This window comes from Pseudochaenichthys georgianus, chromosome 17 (assembly GCF_902827115.2).
Source record: "Pseudochaenichthys georgianus chromosome 17, fPseGeo1.2, whole genome shotgun sequence".
Taxonomy (NCBI): domain Eukaryota; kingdom Metazoa; phylum Chordata; class Actinopteri; order Perciformes; family Channichthyidae; genus Pseudochaenichthys; species Pseudochaenichthys georgianus.
The window spans coordinates 19,315,284-19,328,138 of NC_047519.1; the positions used below are offsets into that span (position 1 = coordinate 19,315,284).

The window sequence follows — 12,855 nt, forward strand, 5'->3', positions numbered from 1 at the left end:
TGCTCAACATTTTACTGTGATACCTTCTTTCAACAGTTACTTTATCACTTTATTTTACAAACATTTTGTATTATTACCTTTTATTCTATTTTGTCTTTATTTTTACCTTGTGTGAATCCTGTTTTTAACTCTGACCCTGTTGCTGCCATAAACGCCTGAATTTCCCCAAAGGGATAAATAAAGTTCCATCTTATCTTATCTTAAAAGGAAGCTGTCAATCACTTTGTGTGTTGTGAAAAAAATATACTCATCCTAAACTGTTTTATTTATTTCGGCAGATTCAAGTTCCTCTCCGTGTTCCAGCTCCCCTAACTCTCCTGTCCCACAGCCCCGCCCCAGTTCCCTACATGTGTTGGGTCGCTACACCAAAGCTGGCCGCTGCAAGTCCACCAGCAGCATCCCTCCTTCACCTCTGGCCTGCATCCCGCCTCCTCAGCCCCTCTCTCCGCAGTGCTCTCCATCCTGCCTCCCGAATCACCCCAAGTCTCTTCAGGGTTTTCATGGAAAGACGTTGTCCCCTCCCACTATCACCCGCCACTCTGTGCGTCCCCGCAGCGCAGAGCCGCCACGCTCACCGCTCCTCAAGAGGGTGCAGTCAGCGGAGAAGCTGACGGGAGACAAGATGACAGGGGGCTACCATGCCGAGAGGAAGGCCTACAGCACCCGCCGCCACACCATGGAGGTGCCTCTGTCTGAGGCGGAGGGGCTGGAGGACATGGAGGGGGACACCGCCACTGGGTTCGTCTGTGTCGGGGAGCACGGCCGTCAGGGATTGTTCATCGGAGGGCAGAGAGGCTACCAGGACTCAGCCAGCGGAGGCAGCGAGCTCTACCGCTCCACCGCCTCGCCACAACACCGCAGCAGCAACCACCACTCCAACGAGGTGGTGGTGATGAGGAAGCTGGCCCTGTCAGAGCGAAGGGACTCCTTTAAGAAGCAGGAGGCCGTGCAGGAAGTGAGTTTCGACGATTTGGAGGAGAGAGAGGCCACCCCGAGCCCAACGCCTCCTCTCACGCAGCCCAAGGATTTCAAGGCGTCCTGGATCAAGTCGGACAAGGCACAATCTGCTGTGAAACTGGAAGGAAGAGGAGCACAGGGTACAACAACACCGCAGAAAGCCAAGTCAAAAGACAAAGGAGGGTTTTAGTTGTATCGCTTTGCCAGGAAAACAGTACAATGAAGAGTGTCAGTGAGACTGATCAGTGAAGAAGAGTCTTTGACCTGCTACTGTAACTTACATTTGAAGGCCTTGCATGTGTCCAGAAAACTGTGACCAAGTCAAAAATCATCACAAGCATCACCTCGAAGACGAAAGAGCAAATTAACATCAATTTTTGTCAGTAATATATGCATCCTGCAACACTGTTAACAGAATAATGTCTGTCCAACTTCGTCCACTTCCTAGTTGCTTGTTTTCTCTCTTGGTTCTCAAATCACTGTGGGACCTGGAACTTATGTATTTTGTAAATAGTTTTTGTTTTAAATGAAGGAGACTTATTTATGAATTTGATTTGTATGCTCATCTTTGTTTGTGGTTGCTGAAAATGCCTTGGATGCTTCAGCTACTCTTGCACAAAAAAAAAGCCATGGAACAACACTTCATTGTGGTTTTATAGCAGGTGCAGAAAAGGGCAGGTACCATCAGTCAATATTGTACCATATTCTTTTTATACCTCAATACCTGTGTAGAATTGGGTGTTGTTTCCTGTTCCGTATGGATCTTTAAAACAAACCAACGGTGTTTGTCCTGTGACGTATTATAGACTCAAGAAGATTTGGCTGACTCTCCATCATACAGATTGTGGTGGCTCACAATTAGACTCATAGAACAAAGGCCTTGTATCAATATTTTGACAAAAATATCAACAGCTCAATACTCAAGGGCCTAGCTGTGGTGCCAAAGCATGGTTTAGCCATAGGAACCATTTAAACAGAGGTACTGTAGTTGTACATAAGAAGATTCATGTATGCATGGGCTATATGTTCACTTCCTTTCTGTCCTGTAAAAAAAAGTGTGTCACTGATCAACACAGGTGTCTAGATAAAGCTTTCTGACTACCCTCAATAAGCAAACTGTTGTCCCTGTCACCCTTGTTGAATCGAGCCTCCGTCCACCTCCCCCCACGAACCTTGTCTAGCTGAAGTGCACCAGTTGTCGTATCCGTATAAAAGTTAGCGCACCTTTTAATATTTCAGGACAATTTCATTCACTGATGGATTCAAAACTTGTACAGTTGATGCCACAAAGAAAACTAGTTCCCTTGGCTGTTTTCTTAAAATGGGTCTTATGAATGATTGTTTACATTTTAGTGCAAATATGTGTGTGCTCATGGTTTTTGTTAAATTATTTAAAAAAAAAAAAAAAAAGTGAATGACAGGGAAGTCAACCAGAAGCCCTGCACGGATGAAGGAATGAGTAGAGGTGATCTCCTTTTTGTATATTTTGATATGGAAACAGTCTTGTTGCAGTACTAATAGCCCATGCTGTTGATGTATATTGTATAAACAATGGTGGACCTTATAACAGCTGTTGAAAGTGTTTTTTTAAAGTGACCTTGTAAGGGTAGATGGACTCGGATGCATTGTGTAATGTCACTTATGTGACAGGGTCTTAATCTCATGTTGTGATCAGCTTCAGAGGTTTGTGCATGTTTCACATCCCAGTATAAAATTCTTGCAATTTTAAAACATATTTTAGTTTTTCTTGAATTTGATGCCAAGTCACTGGTTTGGTCTTTAAAATTAGCGTCTTGTTAAGAAATGTGAACAAATTGTTTTTGGTTTATCTTTTAGAATTTTTTGTTCCTTTTTAAAAAAAAAAAGAAGCTGTTTATTGGTTTTATTCAGAAACTGTTTTGATCAGCAACCAAAAATGAATATTCAAACTAATTACATTTTACAGCGATAAGACTTTTGTCCTGTTGGATTTTGGAGTAGAGGGAACTGTTAATTTGGGAATTTATAACGGATGTTTAGCACATACTAAACCTTGAACGGTGCTTATAGATTGTTAGAAGCTTGTTTGTTACACATCGGTGAGGAAACCGTGTGTCTCTGTAGGATTTATCAGCGATTTTCTGATGCAATTAACATCATGGTATGTTATGATTTAAGATCCCTTTATTTTGTACCACCACCAAACATCCATATTATCTCTCCACCTTAAGTTGTATTATCATGTTATACTTCTTCAAACCAAGACTTCATTTTGTGGGGATAGGCTGTCCATGTTAGGTGTTTGGCATCACAGATTAAAATTGTGTGTGTGTGTGTGTGTGTGTGTGTGTGTGTGTGTGTGTGTGTGTGTGTGTGTGTGTGTGTGTGTGTGTGTGTGTGTGTGTGTGTGTGTGTGTGTGTGTGTGTGTGTGTGTGTGTGTGTGTGTGTGTGTGTGTGTGTGTGTGTGTGTGTGTGTGTGTGTGTGTGTGTGTGTGTGTGTGTGCGTGCGCGCGTGTGCGTGCGCGCGTGCGTGCGCGCGCGCGTGTGCGTGCGCGCGCGCGTGTGCGTGCGTGCGCGCGCGCGCGCGCAACTGTTTTCTCTTCCCCAACACTTAAGTTGTGGCTCTCCATTCAACCCCTTGTTCCTAGATGACAAACTGGCCTTTATGAAATTCCTACCATGTGGGTATCTGATGCAGACTCGTGACATTTTTTTTTTTTATTGTCTTAACAGTGCTTGAAATAAATGCATTGCAAAGGGGCTACAAGGTCCAGGAATACAAAGTGTGTGTGTCCTCGTCATTTGTCCCTCAAACAACAACAAATGCAAGGTAAACAATTGGCACCATAAACAATCAAAATCTTTCTTTGGTTTTATGCCGGTAATGTGTGGCACTTTAAACAGAAACGCATGTATAATATAAATATAGATATCATATTTTGCACTTTGTGTTGCAATAATACACAATGTAAGATAAACGTTTGACTCACTAGATACAATTCAGGTTTTGTCCTTGGCAGTTGTTGTTCTTCACAGTTTTCCACATTTAATCCAAACCAGTCACACGTACAGTATGAGTCATCTTTAAACTTTGAAAAAACGTAAGATATTGTTTGTAAAAAGTGACTTGAAGTGAACATTTGAGGATGTTCAAACATGGGAAAAGACACGGATTTCACATATATAGTCTTTTTCATAAGGACAGGATTATTTTAAATAAAAAATAATTTACAGTATACAGGGGGGGGGGGAAAGCAGCCTTGCAGTCAGGCCCGGTTCCAGAACAAAATGACTCAGGGTGCATCTGTGATTAGAGAGGGTGCAGTGGTAAAGTGCTATTTTTACAAGTGTTGAGTGGACCTAACACCCTCTAGGGGGGGGGGTCCTCACTTCCTCTAGGGGGGTCTGGGGGCATGCTCCCCCGGGAAGATTTTGTTTTAAATATTGAAGTTAAAAGCATCAATCTGGTGCACTTTGAGAGCAACATTAAGAGATCTATGGATCTATGTGCTCTTTGCTTGATTCATGCCTTCCCAGTCCCTTATCACGTAGCCTATAAGAGCATGGCGCCAGTTGTAGTAGCCAGTTGTGGTGAAGGCATCTGACTTACTTGAACCGAAATGTCTACATGCATAGCAGAAGATGGCATCTTTTTTACATGAATATTCCAGCCAATCTCTGTTTTGAAACCATGAGCTGCAAAATGAGCGCCTTACCCCACTGTACAGGCGAGTTGGGTACTTTTTTAAATATACCTGGGCAGGCTCTGTTTTGCCGAGGTCCTATGGTACTTGCCTTATTATTATTATTACTACTATTATTATTATTGTTATTGTACATGTAATATTTGTCACTTTTTTTTTTCACTTTTCATTTTTCAAATGAGGGTGCATAACGACTCAACTGAGGGTGCAATGCACCTTTATGCACCCCCGTAGAACCGGGCCTGCTTGCAGTTGAAGATAGTCGGGTTCAAATTACCATTATGGGCCGAGTCAATCCGGTGACCCTTCACTAATCGTTCGGGATTTTCCGCTCGGCATCGTCCCTTTCCGCCCTCCTATTAGTTCCCACACACTCTCCTTCCCTGCGCCGTGCTGAGCTGGAAAATGGCTGTGTAGGGGAGCAGGGAGTCATGAACGGGAGAAGAAAGAAAGAGCGAGAGAAATAAGCGAAGCAGTAAGTTAACCGAAGGTTTACCTGATGTTTACTGCACACTGAGAAGCTATCGTCCGAAATAAAGCGCCACACGGACTCTTGTCCTCTACTTGGAAGAGTTTAAAGCTCCGCAACCTAAAGTGAGAAGAATCAAGATATATCTGCGGGTGAGTTTTTCCAAGTTATTGCACATTTCCAGTACGGCCACTGTACAGGAAAATGGTGGAAGCGCTGCAAGTGTGCACACGCAGCTTCACGATGTTGACTCGTGCCCTGGTTTAAATGTTACAACTCGGGATTTATTTATGTGTTCATTTAATTTCTTTTGCGCAGTACACATTTCGATAAAAATGTATCGTAATATGTGCTCGTCGTGCAGCATGTTGCCCGGTGCTTGTCGACAGTTGGACAGTTGACTTACTGAAACATTAACTTTTATTATATATAGCTTTGGAGTTGTTTTTGTGTTGTTTCTTTATGACTTGAAACGCGTTTAAGAGGACTTTAACTAGCTAGTATCTATAAAAGCTGTCAACTTTTTCAGAATTGTAACCTCCGACTTTGTGTAGTTAAATGCTTAATGTGTTAAATGGTGCTAACAAGTTGTACTGCAGGACCTTAACACAGTAAAGAAGCCACACTTTGCAATGTACTCCATGTGTGTACCACCATTGGTACGTTAGTCAGTATAACAGTGCCTTTACATTGACTGCAGACTATAGGAGGCCCACACAGCTGAAGGCCTGACATGATGTGTGTACATCCCTGGTTTGAGGATTTGGCATGCATCAGGATTGTATTGAAATTGTGCCACTTGCATAATAAGACAAGCCACTCAACTGTGTGGAGACCAATTTTCTCTTCTGTAATTACTGAATCCAGCATTATGCAACCTAAATGTAAATTATACTGCTTTATCAATGTGAAGCACGACTTGTGGCAAAGCCTTCATTCTTCTTTTAAAATGCTCCAAATGACTCTCAGAGCTTGTTTCTTCCAAAATAGGTGAAGATTTTCTAAAAGTGTCGTTTCTCGGAGTGGCTGCATAAAACATCAGCTAACCTCAAGTTCCACCAGACGGAGTACAGCTGTGGTTAATTTTGTTACACGTCCTTCAGCAACCCAGTTAAACTGAAATGGTGTTATTTGATGGAAATAGCAGCAGAGTACGGATCTAAGGACAGCTTAAACGTTACTCCGCTGGAAAAGCTGCACAAGCTGAGCTGGGACTGGTACCCAAGGGAAAAAACAAAATCTGATAGTTGACAAAAGTATGATTGTCTTAACTTTACAGGAAGATAAGTGAGGCTATTTATACAAATATAGTTAGTCAGTTGTAATATACTTTTTCGAAAGCTCTGTCCTGGATGTGACCAATTGCTTACAGGAGTTGGAAAAACATCACTGACTTGTCTTCAGGAACAATATTTACATCTTAAGACTTTTTTATAATATCAAAATTCCAATTGATAGAATGAAAGTCAGACTTGCAAATTAAATAGATGTAATGTAGGTACCACTTAATTCGCATTACGCCATCGTCAACCAAATAAAAGCGGTTACTCATTAATCTCTCGGATGGGATAAGTATTTGATTGGATTTGTCACTGCTGTGTTTACAATGGAGGCCACTGTCTGTTGCCTGCATATATTCACGTTAAGGAAAAATAGAGTTAGTTATGGAGAGGTTAGTGGTTGTATGCATTTATATTGAACTTGAATAGTGTCCATGTAAAGTAGGAGGCTTAGTTACTAACCACTTTCTGGCCTACATACTAACTTCGCAGTAAAAAGTATTGTGTTATTTTCAACGTGTGCTGACTTTGCAGGTTTGTCAGATTGTATTTCTTTGTTCCAGACACAATGTTTACATATAACATTGTGGTTGCAGAGACTTAAGGTAGCATTTTAAAATATTTGAGGCGTTGAATTGCCTGCATCTTATATTTTCTGATAAATACAGTGAGCCGTCTTTAACTGTAGAGCCTTGTGGTGTATTTGACTTTTTTCAGTACAGTGCCGTCTCAGTGCTTCATAATCTTCGTAGCAGATGTTTCTACTTGGCTAAGTGAGCTTTTCGGCTTCATTAAGGACAGATAGAATTTAGGTGAACATAATTTAAATCATAAAATGCCTAAGCCCACATTTTATGCTGAGAAAATGAGTCCTTTACAAGCGTCTGTGTTGTTGGCCTGTCCTCGCTGCCTGTGGCGCAGTAGATTTTTCAGCTCCATGTGGACAGATGGCTGGAGGCCAGGCTGCATGCGTGGTGACTCTGTAGTCAGCTCCTCACCAGAAGGGCCGTGAAGAGCCAACGCATACACTCACTTTAAAGCATAACTGGGTGTCCACGTAAATGTTTGAACTTAGTAATGCATGTATTTCTGTTGGTGAAATTCACTTAATGACAGCAGAAGACTGCAGCCTTTCTTTATGGATGCATGCAGGGGGGGGGGGACTACCTGAGAGATATACAGCAGGAGAACACGCCGTCCACCGCGGAGAATAAACAGAAGGGCAACCATGACAACCATGCTCCGGGGTCTTCTTCGCTGCTTTTGGTGTATTTTGTGGCGGCAGCAGCGCCACTTACAGGCCTGGCATATGTACTACAGCGTTTCCAGCATTTCCAGCGGTCTAGTGTGAACGGACACGTTAATGAATCGAATGCGTGTGAACGGAATACTTTCTTGCGTTTGCGTATGCGTTTTACTGTATGCGTCCTCGTGGGGCCGGGGTCTAAGCCAAACTATATCCGGTCACAGAGATCTGCTATTTTAAAGTAAGGTCAACACCAGTGGCGGGCCGTGCATTTCACACCTAGGCCTTCAGTGATGTCCGACACAGTCCTACCTGAATTATTCCACCTCTTAATACCATCATTATGACGCCATGGCTCTAGAAACTATATATAGTATATACATATACATTTAGACAGAAACGCAGTATAACCGGGCGTTGCATCACCTTAACATAGTCAAGTACAACAGAGTTATATTAATATTTCCGAAGCATTTATAATCAATATATCCGCATTTACAATTAAGAATGTTAAACTACCAGCTTTAAGATCGCTTGGATACTGTCAAAACTTAAAAATAAAAGGGGCTTTTAAGGCATTAGTCTACAAAGTTTTATTAAGTCCACCAAAAGTATGTGAGCTTTAACAAGTTTGTTCACTAAACAGCGCATTGTCGCACCCAAAGCAGTTTCAATTAAGAAACGTGACGATAAAGACACAAACTATTCACTGAAAATAAAAGAAAACAAACAATTAATTTGCATTTGTTCATGAGGATATATTTGCGACAGTGGTGAAAGTGTATTTCTAGCCCTGAATGTCCACTTTGATAAAGGTTAAACCAAAACAATTCAACAAGTCTCCTTGAGTACTTTTACTGCACAGCTGAGCCAGTGCGCCACACACATCTCTATATCTCTTGCAGAAGCATCACACGTTTATTTTTTATATATTTGTCATTTTAATTACATATATATTAATTCGTTAATATTGATTTAATATTAACGACATAAAATGACAAAAATATATTAAAATAAAAAATAAAATGCTTTGTACTCACCAAAACAACTGATTATTTGAACACAAAATCCATCCTCCTTTCTTTCCTCAAGAAGACTTCAATGACTCTGTTGTACAGTTTATCTGTGCGTTTCAGTTCCACCAATAAGTCATTTTCTATAGACATGAAGGCTAATGATGAAAGCTGTCCAGTAGAATTTCTGGCATACGTTTTAGCACCATTGCTTGTAAGTGCCCAGCCGTGCTTTGGTGTCTCGTTGCTGCCTTGGTTAGACAACTCAAGTTTGCAAATCCAGTGTGTCTCCAAACACCAAATCGATCATTTGCAAATAGCAGGCATTCCCAGCAGTACAATTTGCAGTGCCTCTCGGAGGCTGTGAGCCAGGGGTACCGCTCGTAGTTAGTGATTTGAAAGTGGCGGACAAACCCTTTTCCCCGCTGTGATAGGCTCGCTAGCGTCGGGGTTGGCCGTTCTCTTCTCACAATGTCTAGCTTTTCTTGAAAAGTTTGTCTTGAAAATGGCGTTGTAATTATATCTGCAACCAAATCGATCTCTTCTCCTCCTTCAGCCATTGTATAAATCTACACAAATTAGCTCGTTCAAATTCAAGTTCAGTTTGCTAGCTCTACATAGCTCTGCCTCTCAATAGTGCGTATCCAATCAAAAGACGTGCACGTGCCGACGTCATCGTACGCCTGCTAGCTGGCCCATTGTCGCCAACTCCAAATCTGATTGGTTAACGCCACAGTTTTGTTTCCGTTCACTTTAAGCTACAGGCGCCCGCACTGTTGATTCTGAAGGCCTAAGGGCAGATTTCTTGGACCCTGGCAACACATTATGGCTAAAATATGATTGGATAAAAGCTCTAACATAAAGGCCAGCCCTCCAAATCTTGTTCTGAGGCTGGAAGCAGCGCAACCAAGAGGAAAGCTATGAAATGAAAAGAATAGACTATGGGGAATAATTTAATACATATTTGTGGAAAAAATATATCAAAATTAAATTTATATTCTGATGATGTTTAGGCCAGCAGAGAAGGCCTTGCTGGCCCTGACGGCCCACCAATGGTCAACACATATCGACCCTAAATATAGTCTATATTAAGAACGAGAAAAGTCTTAACATATATATCGTTTTTTGTAAACATATGACAAATGTGTGAGGGTGATGACGTCAGAGCATTGTCCTATGTGCCGGGCTTAGCCCCGGACAGCCCCAGCCCAATTTAACCCCTGGGTATTTGTGAGGGAGCTCCTATATGGCATTACCCCACTGAAGCTCACCAAAGTTTAATATATTTCATAGTTCAAAGTGTTGTCAATTGTTTTGTTTATTGGTCAAATACTGGTTTCTAATGGTTTCTGAGGAGTTTTACTGGAATGAAAGAGCACAGAGTACAGAAGCAACAAAGCAGCATACTGCATTAAACCTGACCTTCACAGAGAGGTTGAAGTTCATGTGGAGAGGAGGCTTCAGGAGTCTGTCTGCACTCTGTTTAGTTGTGCTATCTTACAATCAATATAGTAAATGTGAGGTAAAGTGTGTCGCCAATGTAACCGGTTAGAACTCGAAGTTGCGATGAGGTCTTAAAATGTATGGAAAGGGTCTTAAAAAAGGTCTTAAAAGGTATTACATTTGACTTCAGGATTCCTGCATATACCCTGATTATGCATACCGGTGTATAATGAACAGGTCAGATGGCTGACTAAACAAACCAAGTCATGCGATGTCTGCAGACAGCGGAGGAAATTTCGATGCCATTTTGCGTTCAATCTAGGTCTCACTTTCCCCCGCAGTTAAACTTAATGTGAGTGAGATAAATAGCAAATGTGAAATAAGGATAATATTGATACTAACTGTGGCTGTTGAAATATAATTGTATATTATTTATAGAGTATTCATTACTTTACTAGTACACTTGCACTTGGAGTGGATTTTGTCATAGTTTCTCATCATGTTTCTTTTATAAAGGTCAGCATTTCTTTTGCTTTCTTTTAGTTGCATATAATCATCACATTCATCATCCTGGTAACTCGGGAAAACAGAAATCCTCTCCTTTCATCTCATTGCTCCACTTCAACATGACTCATGGAATTCTCTCCAATTACACGCAGCCTTCAGTTTTTCCATGTTTTGTTTTTCATCATTATCCTGTGGCAGTTTCATTTGATTTGAATCACCGATGCATCAAAGATGATGAGCAGTCATCAAGGATGCACTGATGAAAAAAGGCAGGAGTGTGGGAAAAGCTGGAGTTGTTTGGTTCGGATGTTTGATCACTGCCTGGATACATTTTCTAATATTAGAACATTTCCTTGATTTGCCCGGCTTCTCTGGTGACTGTGGAGCACATGGCCTGAGCAGCAGCCAATCAGAGCGCAGGATTAGCTTTCCCTCTCTCTAGCAACAGTGAGTTACTTGCTGCCTATTCATTAATTATTTTCGCGTGGTCTCCCTCAGCCCGTTGGACTCTGCTGATAACAAAGTGCTCTGTCTCTCAGTTGGTATTTTTGTTCCCTGCTTTCTGTCGCTCTCTGCTCTGACTGAATACAAAGTCTTAAAAAAATGATGGATCCTGTGACGCTGAGCCTGCCAGCTGCTGCTGCCCTGAACTGTGAGCCACTTCAACACTATCAGACCAGGACTGTTTCAGAGATGACACTTCTCTCTCCTCGCACGACTTTTTCTCCTCTGGAACTAAATAATAAAAAGGGATTTCTGAATAACAGCGCTCCCTGCGTAGTGCTTTTACTTCGCCTTCATCTTCTTTTCTCCTCTTTCCTGCAGCAGCGCTCTCGTAAACAAATAAAACATGGCAACTGGAAAAACGACTGGACTTTTTCGCTGGCTGAGGATGGGGGGGAACTGCAAGTTGGAGGCAGGACTCTGTGTGTGTTTGGGGGGGGGCTGGAGAGCAGGTGGAGAGAGGAAGGAGGGGGAGTTTAGGGTTGGGGGGGGTTATGGTGGTGTGAGGATTGCGGGCTGTGGTTGGGTATGCCAGTGCCACGTGTCTCGCCTGGCACCTCTTGCTTCTCGGCTCGGAGGATGTTGGACCGAGAATCTGCCTGAGCCTGTCCGGCTTCTCTCTGAACCAAAAGTGGGGTGAGTGTTGCACTCTGCCGCATCCACGGAAACTCTTTTTTTAAAAAGATGATAATGTTATACACAAAGGTTTGCAGTGTACGTACGTTCGCCTTCAGAATATCGTGTTGGGAGAGGGGATAATCTAGACTAATGTTTGAAAGCATGCACTTTGGTATTCAAAGATGCAATTTCGAGGTTAAGGTTTATTTTTTATGTTCTCCATAGATTTTATTTAAGCGTCTGCATGCATCACTCGAAACATTTTACACTCAGGAGCACTAATAAAAATGATTGCACAACATCGGGCCTCGCAAACCAGGCCTATTTTGATTCTGATGTTTTGGGAAATTGCCCCATATAGCTCCTTACTCCTGCCATACAAGAACTTCCCTCCACTGTCTCTACCCGTCCCTCTCCACCTGCTCCATCTCCTCGCCGACCCCCTTTCATCACGTCCTGAGAGGTTAACAGGACTGCTGTCCTCGCTCGGTCCACAGATCACAGATGTACTTAATCTGGAAACCCTGATCTCTCATCTTCGCTCCCCGTCTCATCTCTTTGTATAGTTGCCATTTTGAATTGTTGAACTTTGTAGCTCAAATTTGGTCAGCCTAAAGACATAAACATTATACTTCCATGTGTTGCTGTGGATATTATACTTAAGGGTTTTCAAATACGTAAATTCTGATCAGTGTCTGATGAGTTTGATGGATTTTGTTTATTGGAACGTTTTTATTCTGATCAAATCGTATCTGTTATGTTGCTGGTAATATTTGCGCACTTTTGCATTTTATTGGGCCTCGATCATCTATTATCAGACAATATTCATTATGGGTCCGTGAATGCCGTTTTTGCTGTGCATATATGGATATTAAACTATGACACATTCGATACGAAGGAGTGTGATATTCTGCACGGAAATATTTCCTTTTTAAGTGGTATTTTCTGCTATTGTGCAAGGTTTTGGTGCCTCAGCTGACTGTCCATTCGGACACTATGATTTAGCTATTTTGACAGAGTGAAGCCGAAAATATTTGAGGCAACACAGAGCTGCCTTTTTTCTTTTCTACGGTGAGGGAACTGTTGTGAAGGGTTCTGCATGTTTCAGAAACCCCTGGTTGCCCTACAGCCATG

At 42.1% G+C, this 12,855-nt stretch overlaps 2 protein-coding genes across 6 annotated transcripts in view; both read left to right on the forward strand.

Annotated features, from left to right (window-relative positions):
• The window catches only part of mast3a (microtubule associated serine/threonine kinase 3a), a 30,838-nt gene extending 28,314 nt beyond the window's left edge, over nucleotides 1-2,524 (forward strand). For all 3 annotated transcript variants that reach the window (XM_034104083.2, XM_034104081.2, XM_034104082.2), the window contains one exon: nucleotides 279-2,524. In XM_034104083.2, the coding sequence (XP_033959974.1) occupies nucleotides 279-1,147 (869 nt within the window). In that variant the 3' untranslated portion in view covers nucleotides 1,148-2,524. The remainder of the gene's footprint in view (nucleotides 1-278) is intronic.
• A 2,455-nt stretch (nucleotides 2,525-4,979) lies between these two features.
• Nucleotides 4,980-12,855, forward strand: part of pik3r2 (phosphoinositide-3-kinase, regulatory subunit 2 (beta)) — a 36,998-nt gene continuing 29,122 nt past the window's right edge. Inside the window, exon 1 of one of the 3 annotated variants that reach the window (XM_034104105.2) lies at nucleotides 4,980-5,262. The gene's annotated coding sequence lies outside the window, so the exon portion shown is untranslated. Of the gene's footprint in view, nucleotides 5,263-11,616; nucleotides 11,740-12,855 lie in introns of those variants that run through there. The other 2 variants (XM_034104107.2, XM_034104106.1) reach the window with 2 other exon arrangements.